Source organism: Marmota marmota, unplaced genomic scaffold, assembly GCF_001458135.2.
Source record: "Marmota marmota marmota unplaced genomic scaffold, marMar, whole genome shotgun sequence".
NCBI lineage: Eukaryota > Metazoa > Chordata > Mammalia > Rodentia > Sciuridae > Marmota > Marmota marmota.
This window is the reverse complement of record NW_025999932.1, coordinates 2,881,656-2,898,839: the sequence shown is the minus strand read 5'-3', so window position 1 is coordinate 2,898,839 and position 17,184 is coordinate 2,881,656. Positions and strand designations below refer to the sequence as shown.

At 53.4% G+C, this 17,184-nt stretch overlaps 1 protein-coding gene across 1 annotated transcript in view; it reads right to left on the bottom strand.

Annotated features, from left to right (window-relative positions):
• Irs2 (insulin receptor substrate 2) overlaps positions 1-17,179 on the bottom strand; it is a gene marked incomplete at its 5' end in the record, with an annotated part of 24,809 nt that extends 7,630 nt beyond the window's left edge. The window contains one exon of the mRNA XM_015483933.2: positions 14,365-17,179. Within this exon, the coding sequence (XP_015339419.1) occupies positions 14,365-17,179 (2,815 nt within the window). The remainder of the gene's footprint in view (positions 1-14,364) is intronic.
• Between the last annotated feature and the right edge of the window lie 5 nt (positions 17,180-17,184).

Below are 17,184 nucleotides of genomic sequence, written 5' to 3'. Positions count from 1 at the left end.
TCCCTACCCCCCCCCCATGGCCATGACCATCTATTCTTGACCTCTGTAGCTCGACCTTTAATTATTACTTTAAGACCAATGTATGGTTCTAGAGAGATCACACACCCTGTTCTTTCATTAGCTCAGGGACATCCACCACTACACTACACTTGACCCTGTTTAATAAGTCACCCCAGATGATGTGTGTGTAGCTTTAGGGACCTGCTCCCCACTGGACCAAGTTCTGGCTACACCTTTCTCACCTTGGTGTCCCAGCATCTAGCACAAGGCATATTGGTCCTTAATCACCCTAAGTTGGACTCAACCGAAATTAAAACCCCAAGTGGTGTTTGCCATTTTTTGTAGGCAGAGAAGAGAAATACAGTTTTCTAAAGGAAAACAAAACTTTAGGACTGGCTAGGACCCAGAATAAAAGGAAACCTTTCGACGTCACATGAGAATGACATTCCAGGGGACTGGGGATCTAGCTCAGTTGGTAGAGTGCTTGCCTCACATGCACAAGGCCCTGGGTTCAATCCCCAGTACCACTAAAAAAATGAGAGACAAAGAGAGAGAGAGAGAGAGAGAGAGAAGAGAGAAAGAATATGACACTCTCAGGCAGAGATCAATAGGGTGCGCCGACCTGCCCATTACCCATCTCATGCTTCCTCCCACCTCAAGCACGTTAAGCAGCTGTGACGGAGACTGTTGGGCAAGGAAACCCAAAACACCCATAACTGACCCTCAGGGAAGGAGTCTGCCAAGCCTGAGGCCCACAGGACAGGGCTCACCTGCCATGCAGGCTACCAACAACCACTGGCTCCAGTCTCTGCCAAGGGTGAGGAGGCAAGTCCAAAATCACGTGGGAAGCCAGACCCCTGGGGATCGAGTTCCTCACAGGCACCGTCTGCTCTGATCCTTACTAAAGGCACCCCACCCCAGGATGCTCAGTTACACCCCCCAGGTCTGCCATTCAAAAACGGGCCAAATCAGGCCATTTGAAAAGGTGGACATAAGCCCTGATCTTCTGCCCTAATAAGGACATCTGGGACAGGAGATATAATTTGCATTAAAATTGCAAACACACTAGGACAATGCAATTCTTTTCTCAGATTTAACATTTAACCCATTTTTGTACATACGACTGATACTAATGTAAAAAATATGGATTTTATGTATACTGTAAAAACATTTACATCTAAAGTTATAAATCTGTATTTTATGTTTGTCCTGTCAAATTAAGGAAATGGGTATAATTTCTTCAAAATATACCCATCTCCAATGGCCTGTTTTACATATCACTTCAGCTGAACCTGTCTTTCCTTCAGGTACCTGAAGAAGATGCCTCCCACATCTCACGTGTGCAGCTCGGAGCCTCTGGGGGAGCAGGGCCTGCTGAATGCCCTCACCCGCGGCTCTAAGGCTACAGGACAGCCAGGGCCAAGCCCAGACCCTGCCTAGACCTAGTGCGAGCCCCTGCTCCAAGCACAGGTTGCGGAAGTGCCTCCAGTCAGCCAGGGCAACACAGGCCACTGCTCCTTGGGGGCTCTGAAGGGACCAGTGCCCATGCCAGAAGTTGACCTGAGGCTGGCCACCTCGCCGGCCACCTCATGCCTCCTGGCTCTGGGTCTCTGCCTCGCGTGAAATGGGGCCGTTCTCTCTCCTCTAAGCCCCCGCAGGGTCCCAGGAAACCACAGCATGAGACCTGATATCTGCAGTCTACCATGGCTGTGAACAAGGCCCGTGCACGCAGCTCTTCCACACCTGAGGAAGCACACGCCACGGCACGACTCACTGTGGCCGGATCTGTGCCCTTCTCCGTGCACCTTCAACGGAGCATGCGTGGGTGCACGTTGAGTTCTGAGCCACAAAGACTCCCTGGCTGGGCCTCCCACACCTGCCCTCCCAGCCCTGTCCTCCTTGAAAGGCATCCACGCATGACATCACCAACACCACGACTTCTCGCAGCAAACAGGCCGTTGGGCAGCCGAACCAACTTGCTTTAGCTGGACACGCAGAATGGAGAACCCAGTGCTGGGTGACCAGCCACCAGAGCGGCTTTGCTCAAGGCTGCCTGCACATCAGGACAGGACCAAACCCCAGGAAGGGGCTGTACGTGTCCACTGTGAGGGCAGCTCTCCCAGGGACCACAGCACCCTCCTGTAACACGTGCTGCACCTACTCAGGCCCCACCAACAGGCTGGGCTCTGCTAGGGCGGCTCTCCCCGTCACTCTGGCTTATACAAAAGTGCACCAAAACACAAGCAGATGCCTAAATCCCCTCCACAGGTGATGGTCACGTCCAAAGGAAGCACTGGTCATCGAAATTTCAGTAATGAGGGAAGAAAGTGTTAACCTTCCATGATACAAATCCATTCATCAAAAAGACAAGACAGAGCAGGTGATGGCCAGGTCTCCCTGGGGTAGGGACACAGGGGACACCAGCGCCTGCCCTTCCTCTTCCCCATGTCCCCAGCCCCATCTATGGACGTCCCACTCCGCCAGGCTGGCTCTCCTGCTACTTCACCAGCCGGTGGCCTCCAACAGGGAGTGCCCAGGCCCCCGCAGGCCACCGCACACACCCTGGAGCCAAATGCCTCCCGTCTCTAGGACGACCCAAGACCTGCAGCCCAGAGGGAGCTCCCGTGAAGGACGGCTTCTTCAGTCTGGGCCTGCACATTTTCAGATGCTGGGCTGGGAGCACCTTCCACACTGGGGACCCAGGTGCCGGGTCAGACAGCTGGCCATGTGTTTTCCAAAGGCTCCTGGGGACACTAGATGAGCAGGCAAGCTGGAAGGTGGCTGGGGACTGTGCAGCCTGGCTCCTGTTCAGACAGCACGCTGGGACAACGGGGACGCGGGCAGACGTGACCGATGGCAGTCCTGCCTCCTGCCCAGCTCTCTTCAGCAGGAAAAAAGCATCACAAGAGAATAAGACCAACCACAGGGAGGTGATCCCAGGCTTAGGCTTGGAAAGAGGAGCCTCCCAGTAAGGGCAGAGACACGGCGTCTCTCACTGAGCACGTGAACTGTGGGTGGTGTCCCCACGGCCGCACACTGGTTTCTCCAAGGGGGCTGGGCAGGAGTCCTTTAAGGCAGATGAGAGCAGACCTAAGGAGAGGGACCTCGCAAACACCTCTCAGAGTGACAAACAGGGGCAGGCACACTCAGCTCACTTCAGTGATCCCCGCCCCCGGGGGTCCGTCGCACCCCGTGGGATGCTCCAGGGCTGCTGCCCAGTCTCCACCAAGTCACCACAAACCACTGCCCCTGCCTCCACTTTCCTTGGAGAGTGAGAGGCATTTCATGATCTCTACCTGGAAGGAGAGACTACCAACAGAGGTCTTCTTTCCTATGTCATCCAAATGCATGTTTTCCTAAGACATTTTATGTATAATACCTTTTTAAAAAATATATTTCAGAACAGCTGTCACACTGAGCCTTAATTCTAAAGGAAGATCTAAACACTATGAGCTCTCAACGTATGCAGGCTGTGACAGCCACGTTCTGCTGGCCGGGGCCACTTGTTCAGTGTGCGTCCTGCACACAGCAACTGAAGGGCATCATGGTGCTCTCCTGAGCCACTCACACCTTAGCTCTAAACTGACTACCTAGGCACGTTCCTGCTGAGTCCGAGTCTCCGTGAAACATGGAATTATAAGTCATCTATCAACGTCCTGCTTTCTATCATTTGAGCTTCTGGATTAGATGATGCACTCAAGTGATCTTTCTCATGGGCCTGCGCGGAGGAGGCTCTGGGTACAGCAGCAGGTGCCTGGTGCCCAGCCTCTAAGGCGTGAGGAGCAGGCAGGCGGCCTGTGCACGGGCACAGGGAGAGCACTTCTTATTCTAGCAAAGCGCCGTCTTCTCTAGAAGGTACACAGCAGCAGCAAGGGCCGGCCAGCACAGACTCCACAGCCAGAGAGGACCCTGCCACACGGGATCCCCACGACCCCCAAGGTGGGCGCCCTGCTGAGAACCCTCCAGGGGGCTTTCCAGTGCTCTGCGGACCACAAGGCGCTGAGGCGCTGTGCGAATGCAGGCTTCTATGACAAGGCACCCACTGTTCAACACTTGTGCCTTTATTCTGTTGTTTAGGTTGCAAAAGTTTCCCACTGGTGTCCCTGACCTCAGTGACATTTCAGGGTCTCTGTGCCACTAGAAGACTTTTAAGTCTTTCCAAATATCACAAGTTTCTGATAAAGAAACTCAGATATGCACATATAGCTCACTGAGTACAAAGGCCACCCAAGGCTACCAGAAGGCCACCAGAAGGTCAGTCTAGGGAGGGCCAGCCACCAGCATAGTGCTCTTCCTTGACGTTCTCACTCTCACCTACTCTTCTCTCCTGAGTTGTTGCCAGTAGCTCTGACGCTGGGACACACCAGGCAATATCCTGCCCCAGGGCCTTTGCACTGCTGCCCCCGTTCACTGTGTACCTTCTCCCTGGGAATCACTGGACTTGCTCTTTGCCACCTCTGGGTCACTAGGCTCAGAAGCCACCTTCCTGCCATGCTCCTTTCCTGCCGTATACTCCAAAGCTTTTGTACCACCTACACCACGTCCTGTCCTGAACACACCTCAACTTGGTTTGTTCCTAGGTTTTGGAGGAAGACAGTCCACTGAGGACTTTCGTCTTAGCTTGAAAACACCCATTTCTTGTCAGCCTCTTTCTTCGTATTATTCAAATGGATGAAATACATTTAGCGTGGTCCACATGTAACAGCCGTCACCTTTGGAGTCAAGAGAATGCTCACACTGAACAACTGGTCAGACTGGAACACCGAGGGGCCTTCCGCCTCTCCGGCCACTCTGCAGCACCCGGCAGCCTCAGGGTGCAGCTGCCACGGATTGGTTTTCTGGTTTTGTTATGGGAAGAATCCTGAAGGGCGGCCAGAGGTTAGTGTGACAGGTAACTCGCGGGAGCACACCCCCGTCAGCCTGAGCAGGGCCCAGCCACCCGACGTCCCTCTGTGTGAGGCCCAGCTGTGAGGAAGGGGCTCACTTCAGAGCAGGAGGCGTCCAGGGGGGCAGGGCTGGAGCTGGGGAGCGGCCTGCACAGGAGGAGGGGGCTTGCCTGCAAAGTCGGGGCCGTGAAGGGACGGACAGACCTCGAGAGGCCTCTGTGTCGCTGTCTGTGAGGCTCTCCAGGAAACCATCAGGGAAGGGGCTGAAACGGGGCGATTCTCAAGGACAGCCCCACGACCATCTGAATGTTCACGGGTAACCCAAAGGGCCCACGTGGACACGCAGGGGAAGGGAGCAGGAGCAGAGAGCTGCCGGGGGCGTTCCTGGCCCCACGGAGCGCAGGGCAGACTCGGGAGGAGCAGCCTCTGGAAGCCGGCACCCGGGCAGGCGGGACTCTGAGAAGCCCGGGTTAAGGCTCTGGGCCGCAGGAGCCGGGCGAGCCAGCACCCAGGAAGCTGGGCGGCAGCACCGTCAACCAAGGCCTCCCGGAGGAGAATCGCACTGAGGAACGCCTCGTCTGCGGTGCTGGGGACGGAGGGCCAGGACGGGCACTGCAGCAGCGTTTTCCAGCAGGGCCAGCTCATCCGTGGTCTCCTGCCGAGCGCCCCGCAGGGTGGGCACCTACTGACGGATCAGAGCAGCTGCCCCAAAAGCAGCTCCGGGTGGTGGCTGTCCTAGTGGACCCTGGGGCCCAGAGGGCAGAGACCTTGTGCTCCTCTTCTCTCCAGAGCAGGCAGACCTGTGCTGGCGCAGCAGACTCCCAACACACAGATGGTCACGGCGCCCCTGCACGCCCACTTTAGTGAGCAGCCAACACCCCACAAATCCCGATCCCGTCAGCTGGACCAGGCGAGGTCAGGATCTGAGAGACACGTGCTTGTAGTGACCTCACTCTAGGAACCCTGTGGGTGCCCTGGCCGGGAAAGGAGACTTAAAGCAGCGGCTACTTCATTTGTGACTAAGGCCCCGTGATGACCCAGCACGGTCGACGATTAAACTGAAAATAACTGAAGACCGAACAGGGCGAGTGAGCTTGAGGGCATCTGGAAGATTCCAAGATGACCCTACAGGCTGGGATGCCATCACGCGCAGAAGCCGCCAGCCTTCCAGAGGAAGTTCTCACTCTCAAAAGCCTGTCAAAAATGAGGCCTGAGAGTGTTTGCCAATGCAGCAGCATTTGTGCTGTAATGCCTCGGGCGGCTTCCGTATCTGGTACTTCGTCTCCGTTCACGACTAAAGTTTTAACTTTCTTTTTTTTTAACCAGCTAAATTAGTTTTCTGAAACTGACTGTTGTTAAAATAAGTTTAAACTCCTGGTGTCACAATACTCTAAAAGAAAGATTCCGCAGTTTTGCAAAGAAGGCATTTGCTAAGGTGCTCTCTCGGACCTGAGCTGAATACGGGCTGGCTGTCCCCAGACAGAGGGGCTAAGTTCCTCCCAGAGTTCCCCAACCTCGCTGGGCGTCTCCAGCTAGAAGGTGCAGGGCGCTCAGGGGACTCTCTGCCTCAGCTGCACGTGTCACATGTTATTTTAGGTTACTCTGATGAGGAAGGACAGTAAAAGCTGAAAGCCTTCTATCATGTCAAAAAAGAACGGAAGCAACTCAAAAACATGCTCAGGATTCTCCTCTTCCAGGGATTTCTGTCTATTGTTTGGAAAGCTCAGGAACTTGGCAGTGTCCGCAGGACACCAGGGTCCTAGTGCCTCCATTTCTGACCTCTTCACACAAAAGCAAGCTGCTCAACCCTCTAATCCACGCCGTGGTTAATCCTGCTTATTGCTCAGAGTTTCCAAGTACTATCTGCATAGTTTTTAAATTTAGTAAGGACATCTTGGCCTATTTCCAAGACTTGTCTCCCTGCTCCTCAACTTCCCCGTTTATCCATGCTGAGGGACTTGTGAAGTCACAGAACTGCTGGGGGTGGGGGCTGTGGCAGGGGGGCTTAGCCCAGGGGTGGGGTCCACTGATGGCTCCCACATACCTGGGAGCTCATACGTGGGGACCAGCCAGTGCCTGCCTTCAGTGGCCTCACGGCCGAGAGTGCTCAGTTCCCGGGTCCTCCAGGGCACACGGAAGCTCAGTGGGGGAGTCGCACCTTGCTCAGGAAAGACCCCTGAGCCCGCGGAGGAAGGAAGACTCCCTCCACAGGACAGCAGAACCTCTCTTCCCTTCCTTTGTAAAAGCAACTTGGCAAGTGTCAATAAACCCACTACCACAGACAGGGAACTCTGAACTTGTCCTCCTGACCTGGACAGAGGCTCCCTCACCCTGTCATCCTGGTTTGTTAGAACTGGGGCAGCCTCCCACTGCGAGGGGCTCCCTCTGGGTGGTCGCGCTGGGTGGCTCACAGTGGTGGAGGGCGCATGGCCCTGGGCTGCCATCTGCTAGGAAGCCAAAGGGACCGACGGCGACCGGGGCAAGGCGCTGAGCCTAGAGCACGGGGCCGTGCAGCCTGTGAATGGGTGGGTGTTGGCTTAAGAACTTTTTTGAAGAGAGCATTGTAGTCCCATCACTAGAGAAACAGTAGCTTCTATCAAATTGAGTTTGTAGGAAAACCATTTCTCTTCATCTAAAAGTCCTATGATTTCTTTCCTTAGAATTAAAAAAAAATAAGAAAGACAACACAGCCCGCCCGGTGGCCCTCCCTCCGGCCCCGACCACCCTTCCTGGCTGCCCTTTCTGTCTCTGTGCGAAGCACTTCGATAGCCGGTGTCACCTCCTCACATCCTAAGTTGGTCCAACGGGAGCAGGCAAGTCATCGGCACCCAGGGAACCAAGGAAGCCCGCCACCCTTCCTCTCCCACTCCTGTTCTGCTGTTTACAAACAGCTCTACGCTAACTAAATCCACGACCTTGAACCAGACGCCAGAGGCACCTTGCATGGCTCCTGTTTTCACAATCTTAAAATAAGTGGCATTATGTCCGTGGCTCCTGACTGGTCACCCTCACACTGCCCTTGGATTCTCCCTGATGCCAGCGCACGGAGTTGATTTCTGGGAGGACAGTGTTTTTCCAAATACAACAGCCAACTCACTTCACTAAAACTTATCTCAAAACAGCCGCAGGACAGGAGTTTCCCCTAGTATCGAAGCAAGGTCCAGGAAGGCTGGATCCCAGAACTGGGACCCACCAACAAGTGCACTGTCAACTCTCAGCTTCACTGGCACAAAACCTAAGCTCTTCAATGGCAGGTGTAAAACTGGTCTAAAGAAAATAGAGGGCTTCCTACCAGCCTTCTTCCTCCACTGTCCCCATGAGAAGGAAAGTGGGCAACTAGCCCCACGTGAAATGCAAATCAGGACGCTGGCCTCACAGCTGCCCTCTCCAGGGCACAATCCCACTCAGACCACAGAGCCTGGGAGGGGAGGGCAGCAGGAGGCTGACCCAGCCACTCCTCCCTGCAGTGACCCTGGGCAGCTTGCTTGGCCTCTCTGAGCTGCAGGGTCTTTATTCCTCCCAAAGCGGATAGAGCTGCCTTGCTGCCTGTCATAAGGTCTCTGGAGCCCTTCCTGAAGGTGTATTATGAGAGTAAAAAAATACCTGTCCGATTCCACCCAAATCGGTGCAAAATTTCCTTTTGCCCCCTGCAATTAATTATCTTCCAATACTTATCAGAACAGTGATTCAGTCTCATCACAGCCAACTTAAATGGCATTCTTTGAAAATAACTGTCTGCCACATTTTGAGACTGTTAGCTCTATTTATACTTTGCTGGCAAAAGAGGGCTTGAGGTCCACAGAATGCAGAGAAAGGAACTCATCACCTTCATGAACACGAATGCCGTGTGCTAACACTTTAGAAGCACATGGTCCTTCTTCACCTAAACACATGATTTTAAGTTAACAAAATCACAGGTCACACTTTATCATTATATCTACTTTTATGCCTTGAAAAAAAAAAAACTTGATACTACACCATAATAATTCACTCAACTGTTTGTATGGATTCCCTATGAAAACTAAAGTAATAGTAGGTCCATGATCATGCTTACATTCCCATATAAAATTTAACATGATCCGAAAAAAGATCATCAGTATTTGAGTTTCAATTATGAAAAAAAAAAAATTCATGCTTCTCGCACCAAGATTCGATATTATGAAACTGCATGTGTGCACACACACTCTCATGTAATGCCCCAAATATTTATTTCTGGAGAATAAATACTGATACTCTTTAAATATTAAAAAGCCAGTATGGCACAATGCATGGGATTGTTAATTTTAAAGTATGCTGTGGATCTGAGAATTTGGCCAAATACTCCAAATTTTAGTAAAAGCGCAATAAGAACATTTTATAAATATTGTTCGTGTGAATAAACAGCACATACATATGGCATAAGAAAACAGAAGAAAGCTTAAAAACACATTTACCCATTCATTTTGGACAAGTAAACATGATTTTATGCAAACTTAATATTTTCTTAGTCCAACAAAAAAGAAATCAGAGCTGCTAAATTGACCGTTTTATCATTTGCAAGCATGCAGCCTGTGAGTTTTAACCCAGTTCTACGTCAGCATTATTTGCACCGAGGGAGCAAACTAGATACTCCCCAGTTCTCTCTATTCAAACTTTCTCCTATGCATAGAATTTCAGTATGGGAATCTTGAAAGACACTGGCTACTCAGTAGCAATCTCAACCCCCAGCACTTCCTCTGCCTTGAAAGAGGGCTTCACCAGTTCTCTCCCCGCTCCGCCCCCAAAAAATACACCATGGAAGCCTGCCAATAATTTATCTCCTCTAACTGGTTCCAAGAACCGCAGTCTTGAAGATCACGTTCAAATGAAATAAAATTAACAGAGTATCCTGTTTAGATGTGCGTAACATTGTTCTCAAAACCCATGACCTGATAAACAACACGTTCTAAAAGACGATTTTGCAGAGTCAGAAAACTTTGTTTACTGACATGCCAACATTAGAGGGTGCTGCCCATCTTGTACAGAAACCTATGTTTTGCTCCTGTCCACACAGAGCCATGGCAGAGAGTCTACCACCACAGTCCCCTGAGGGAGCCAAGGCTCGGACCGGGCCTGGACCTGCGTCCCTGGTCTGTTTTCACCACTCTACTTGGCAACGCAGATAAAAGGGTAAAGTTACATTTTCCCTTAAGTTTCTAAGGTGAAACGGGAACACTTGATTCTGTGCTATCCCCAAAACAAAACAAAACAGAAAACCTTTCCACTTGCCAAATCTGATACCAAAAGTTACCCAGCTCCTGGAACTGGACTTCTAAAGAAAGTGCATTAGTGGGAATCCTACAGAAAACCCATTATGCCCACACTGGCACGAGAACTTCTGCAAGTTCTCTTCAGAAAAAGACCTTCATTTTAATACAGACACTGCTAAAGAAAATAAGCTAGTAAAACTCCTCTTGGAGGGGGCGGGCAGGGGGTACACAAAAGACTCAAACATTTTCTTACTCTAACAGACAACCAGACCGCTACAAAGTACAGCTGCGAGAGTGACCACCAGGATTAAATCAACTGAGCGAGCTCTTGGACCCAACAATGAACTAACAGCTGAAAGCTTAGGGGTTCTTGTGTCCTTGTGTTGCCTGTATTAGCAGCTAATTTTTTTTTTTTTAAAAAAAGGTATCTCTTTTAGATATCCTCATTTTGTCAATATTTCTTAATATATGAACAAATCCCCAAAGGGAATTCAAAGGTCTGTTCACATAGGCCAGCAATCGGATGCCATTTCCTTGACCATTATTGTGCCCTTTCATTTAAAACATGACTCTTCAACTTTGGGTACTTTTCTATAGAACAAATCTTTCTGCCTGTTTGTTTGCTGCTTGGGATGGAGCGCCAGCCCTGCCTGCAAAGCCCTTGCTGTACCACTGAGCTACATCCCAGCCCTTGAAGAATCCTAAACGAAGAGGGGAACCAACCAAGCAGAAGGCAAGCAGCGCTCCAGCCATCCTGCCTGCATCAGCAGGCCTGGGGGCATGTTGTTTGAACTCAGGGTACCCATTTACTAAAGTGTCTTTCCTGCATACACCCACGGTTTCAAAGTTCCAACTACCATCAGAATTTCTGGATTTATTACCACTTTCCTTCCAAAGTGCTGAAAACACATTGCTGTTTCGGGTCTCATTTCTGTCGGAGCAGCTCTGGGACACAGCAAGGAAAGGGGGGGAACCACCCATTTCACAGACAGAAAGTGAGAAGCAGGGATTAGGTGGCTGCCCAGAGTCACACAGTGACTCACGACAAGCAGCAACCAGAAACCTGGCTTCCTGATTCCACGCACAGTGCTTCCTTCTGTGAAGCACTATTTTTATAAAGGTTTCTCTTTCAATAAAGGAAATGGAACAGGTCATGTGACTTTCATTCACGAAAGCCTGTGTGTGTTTTCATTAGCACCTCACTCCCTCTTCCTCCAAGTGGAGCCCAGCCTGCACGGTACCTTACCAGCCCTCACCCAGCTGGGACCGGGGCCTGGGGTGGCAAGGAGTCCCACCAGCTTCCAAAAATAGGCTAATTGTTGGCCTCCAGACTTCCAAGGCAATTACTTTCAGACATAAATCGTGATTTTTCTGTTTCTTTTTCTTCTAAGAAATGAATGGATAGTCCCTTTCATCAAACAACTTAAATACAGATGTTTCCCGTGGTAACTCTTATCTGTTTTATACATACACAGAAGCCAATTTTAGAATGAGTATCCCTCCAGGGAGGAAAACTAATGCAAAAATATAAAAAGTTAATTTTTAAAAGCATTTCTAAAGAACAGTAAATTAAATGGTATGTTTCCAGTTCCCAAACAACAAAACTAACAGATTGGTTGGATTTTTCTATACATACTCACATACAAAACACAGAAGCAACATTCCCTGGCCACTAAATAAGAAGCCTCAGAGCGTTTGCCCTGGACCACGAATATATCTACACATAAGATGCATTAGCTTCTGAATCGGCTCTTGTGCTGAAACCCCTCCCGGATTTCCAGTCCCGCTGTAAACAACTATCAAACGTTGTTAGAACTTGAAGTCTATTGCCACTTATGCAAATACTGCAGAAGTGTCCAAGGAACCCCCCATTAACCCGGCCTCAAGTAACTTCGGAGGTCTTCACCTGAGTGCTGGGCATGTCCACACAGCTGCTTCCAAGAGCCTGGGAAGAGCAGCCCGCAGCCAGAAGTGCCTTTCCTACTCCTCCTCAGAGAAACTGTCTGCAAGCCTGGCTTCTATACACCCCGTCTCACAGGGCACTGACCTTCCTGAACTTCTAATCTAGAGCACCACCCCCCAGCGGGAACGGCCTTAGAGTGGATGAGGTCCTGGAGCTGCCTTTCTGGCTCAGACCTAGGGAAGGAGCCACCTGACCAAGATGGCTCACTGGCCCCTCCCGCTCTGCTGTGCTCTTGATCTAGAAGCCTGATTTGGCACACAAGTCTTTTTTCAACATGTGGTTTGGGTACAACGGACAAACTACAGTTAGCTATTTTTCTTTAAAATAGCCCTTTTCCTTCTCAGAAGGTGGTTTGCCATAATACCATGATACCCACAGACTTTGGAAAAACAGAAATCAAACCGACCTCCTCTCTCTGCTCAGCAACCCTGGAACACACAAACTGCTGTTTGGATTTCAGATCATGAATCCTATAAGCTGAAAGGAATTTTATACTGCTGGGAAACCTGAAGAGCAGCCGCATCAAGACTCTAAATATTAAACTTACATCTCTATAGTCTGCAAGGGGCACTACCTCCCATGAACCTTGCATCTGAATGTAATGACACTATCAGAAAGGCCTTGAGTCCTCTCAGGCCTGCAGGCCCTGCCCACAGCCCAGGACTCCTGCTGCCGGAGAGGAGGACCTGTTCCAGGGCCCCTCAATCCCATCCTCCACCAAGAGCAGGAAAGCGGCTCAGTTCTCAGGCTGTTTTCTGATAGGATCAGACTTGGGCGCAAGGTAGCTCTTTCATGCTCACGTTGGCACACACCCAAGTGGGCATACCAAGTAAACCTGCGCGCGCACATTTCCCCCACTCAATTACACTCACGCCGCTGTGTTTACACGGTCTATGTCTTAGAAGGCAACTAAGCCTTCAACCCCGTCACACTGGCAATTTTGTAGCGTTTAACGTGTGACTCCAGCAAAGTGACCTTCAGCTGAGAGTCTCCATTTATGAGATGCATTCTCACAGCTTCCAAGTGATTTAATTAGATGCTGAAGCACCACACTCCTGACAATTCGCCATGACTTTTCATCTTCTATCGTACAGTTTTAATAAAAAAGGAAATAGCCTTTCCTCTACTGCACTAGAATAACAGGGTATTCACCCTACAGCTATAACTTTAAATTGCATGAACCAACAGTCCCAAGCATACCATAAACACAGACTGGATTCAGACAGCATTAAACTGGTCTGTTTACTTAAGAACAAAAGGCATACGGAATCCCAGGCCACCTCCGCAGCCCTTCAGAGCCCTTGCAAAGTATGGACCTTAGGCCAGCATCTACCAGCCTCCCAATCACAGGAGAGGCTACAAAGTATGTGTCTGGTGGTTCCTAGAGTCTATCCTGCAGCAACCCCACAGAAAAAAACCGCTACAAATTTGAAACACGAATTGAACATCCAAGCCCCTCTGAGTCCTCCTCACCCACCATCCGGAGTCTGGGAAGGTCAGCCTCTGGGACCACAAGGAAGGGAATGGCACCTCTCGTCCAGTTGTTCTTGAAAAGCTGCTCCTGCCTTCACTTGTTTTGTCCACCGCTGCCTGGGCACCACCAGGGTACCGCGGGTCCCTGGACTCCACCCAGCCCCGCTTTCCCCTCCTGGTCTGAGTGGCACAAACCTCCCGGGGAGCCTAGTGCAGCTGCAGTGCAGCAGGGTGGGGACTCATCAAGACGGCCACCAGGGCTGGCTGATCAGAAACTCGCTCAGGTGAGAACCCTGCTGCCATTTGACCCCTCTGGAGCAACACGCCTCAAGCTCTGAGAGTTTAGGTATGAGCTTGAGATGGCGCAACCATTCCCTCTGGCAGCCACCACACGCGATGCCCACTTTGCAAAGACGCCTCTGCCTCAGTGAGATTCATCTGGGGCCCAGCTACAGGCACAGGATGGAAGGCGGGTGCCTTCAGGCCCCGCCCAGAGGCCCCCACTAGATTTAGATGTGGGCACTGCTGGACTGAGAAGTGGAGTACGTCCTCATGCCAAGAGAAGGCCGGGGGCACAGGAAGCGGGACGGCCTGAGGCTAAAGTCTCCCTCCCACAGGAAGGCGTCACCCTCATCCCAAAGGTCCACAGAACTTGACAAGCTCTTTGGAGAAGGAGGGCACCAGGCAGCCAAGAGCCAGGAGTCTGAGCCAGTAGCTGGCATTCAGATCAAGGGGCCCACAGGGAAGAAGAGCAAAGCCCAGAGATGCACCACTGCTCCGCCCTCCACCCCAGGTCAAGGTTAAAGGGCCTCACCTTTCACAATGGTGGCCTCCTTCAAGTGACGGGACAAGAAGTCGATGCTGGCGTAGGTGTTGGCCGAAGGCAGGGCACCAGGGCCCGGGCCCCCACACACCCCGCTGGTGCCACTGCCCCCCACGGCACTGAGGAGACCCCCGAGGCTACGGGTCCGGCCCCAGCTCTTGTCTCCTGGCTGCGGATGCTGCACCTGGGGGGACAGCCCCGGATCATCTCTCACATCAATGGCGATGTAGTTGAGGCCGTTCTGGAAACCCGCAGAGGTCTCTCTTCGCATAGGAGAACCACTGGCCCCAGGACAGCCCACCAAGCCCCCAGGCTGGCCCGGGGCCCACGGCCGCACCTGCGGGGTTGGAGGCACGGGGAGTGATGGCTGCGACTGTCCTGGGGACGTGGGTGGCTCCTCACCTGCTCCAAGGCCCCCACCGAGGACGCCCCCACCACTGCCCTCGCCACTTTTCCTGAGAGAGACGTTTTCCACAGAGGCTGAGCTGTGGCGCTTGGGGTTATGGGCGAAGGACGGGGACACCGGGGTGACCGTAGTGGTTGAGGAGAAGGTCTCGGAGCTGTGGCGGCGGCGGCCCCCCTGTGGGTCTGCGCGGATGACCTTGGCGCCTCGGTGAGGGTCGGGGGGCTGACTGGCCTGCAGGAAGGCTTCCACCCCTGACAGCTGGTCCATGAGACTCAGCCTCTTCAAGCCCGATGTGGGGCTGGTCACTCGGGCACCTTCCGGTTTTGGGTGGGCCGCGATGGGTTGAGGCGGGGTGGCAGCCACACCAAAGGCCATCTCGGTGTAGTCACCATTGTCCCCGGTCTCGGAGGATGTAGAGGAGGCAGCACTGGGGCCCTGGGAGGTGGCAGTGCCCAATGCTGGAGGCAGATGGTAGGGCTCCCCTGGAGGAGGCTGTGCAGGGGGCTGCTGCTGCAGGGAGGTGGGAGAGGCAGAAGGACGCGGAGGCAGTGGTGGGTATGGGGAAGCAGCCTCAGGCGAGAGCAGGGCATCCAGGGAGCCCACTGGGTCCGCGCTGCGGGTGCCCGGCTTGGGGGACTTGGGAGAGCTGAAGTCCAGGTTCATGTAATCGGACAGCGGGGAGCGCTGCCGGCTGTCGCTGCTGGTGCCCGGGGTGCCCGAGCCCAGGGATGAAGCTGGGCTACTGGCGGACAGCAGCGAGGAGGAGGAGGCTGCAGATGCCAGCAGTGGAGGCGCAGGTGGTGAGAGGCGGGCACCCGCCTCGCCAAAGTCAATGTTGATGTATTCTCCAGGGCTCTTGGGCTCTGGCGGCAGGGGGTACTCGTGCATACTGGGCAGGGTTTGCAGCCCCTCCAGGGACAGGCGTGTGGGCCGCACGGCCCGGCAGCGCTGGCTCAGGAAATTGCTGCCACTTGGCCTCATGGGTGAAGGCACTGCTGGATGAGGAGGCTGGGGGTGGCCACTCCCGCCAACCCCAAAGGTGCTGGCTGACTGGGAAGTCACTGGGGTGGCCTGGGGCTCCAGCCTCTCCTCTTCCAGGATCCGTCCCACAGGGGAGCTCATGAGCACATACTGGTCACTGTCCCCGCTGCAGGCATAAGGGGCCTTGTAGGAGCGGGGCAAGGAACTGTAGCAGTAGCCAGGGACCCCTTTGAGCACCTCCCCACTGCCATGCAAGGCTGCAGAGAAGAAATCGGGAGGCGTGCCCGCGGTGCCCGCTTCGCTGGGGGACATGTTGAGGTAGTCCCCGTTGGGAAGCAGCTTTGGGTCGGCATTCTCCATGGACAGCTTGGAGCCACACCACATGCGCATGTACCCGCTATCCTCGGGTGAGCTTTCCGCTGGGGAGCTGGCCTTGTAGCCGCTCCCGCTCACTGGGAAGGTCCTGTTGGCCACAGGGGCGGGCTGAGGTGCTGCTGCTCCGCTGGGGGGCAAGTCTGCTGCAGGCGCAGCTCTTGGCTGCAGGATTTGCTTTGGGGCAGACACGCTGGTGGGGCTCATGGGCATGTAGTCATCACTCTTGCAGCTGCCGCTGCCACTGCCCATGAGAGCTGCACCAGGAGTCATGGGCATGTAGCCATCATCAGCCCCCAGATTGCTGCTGGAACTCCTATGGGATCCAATCTCTATGTCCCCATAGTCCTCTGGATAGGGGTGGTAGGCCACTTTGGGAGAGGATGTAGGGAAAGATGGGCAGAGGCGGCCTGAGCTTCCAGAGAAGGTGGCCCGCATCAGGGTGTACTCATCCAGAGAGGCAGAGGAGGGCTGGGGCACTGGCCGCTGCCGAGCAGGTGTGGTCAAGGAGTAAGTCCTCTTTCTCAGTCCTCTGTCCAAGTCCTGGACCCCATCACCTGAGACTCTGCGATACGGTCGGCCACAGTGGCTCAGAGGCCTGTCCATAGTCATGTACCCATACAACTCGCCCCCGCTGCCATCCCTGGCTGGAGGTGTCTCCGCGATGGACTCCGGTGTGTTGCTCCTGTGGCTGCAGAAGGCTCTCAGGTCACCAGGGCTAGAGCCGTATTCGTCCAGAGACATGAAGCCAGGGTCACTGGGAGAGCCTGAGGCAGAGGCACTGCCGCTGGAGGGCCGCTGACCTGGGGGATGGTGCAAAGGATGAGGCAGGTGCGGGTGCGGGCCCGGAGGCAGCGGGTAGGAGCCTGAGCCGTGCCCGCTGCTGGACGACAGGCTGCCAGGACTGGTGGCAGCAGGGGGCGAGTGCGCCACGGGCATGGACATGGAGCGGCTGTGTTGCAGGGCGCCCCCTGCCGGCGCCAGCGTCACTTTGCTCCCGCGGCCACCACAGCCACCACTCAGGGTGTGCGAGCGGCTCAGGGGCGCGCGCA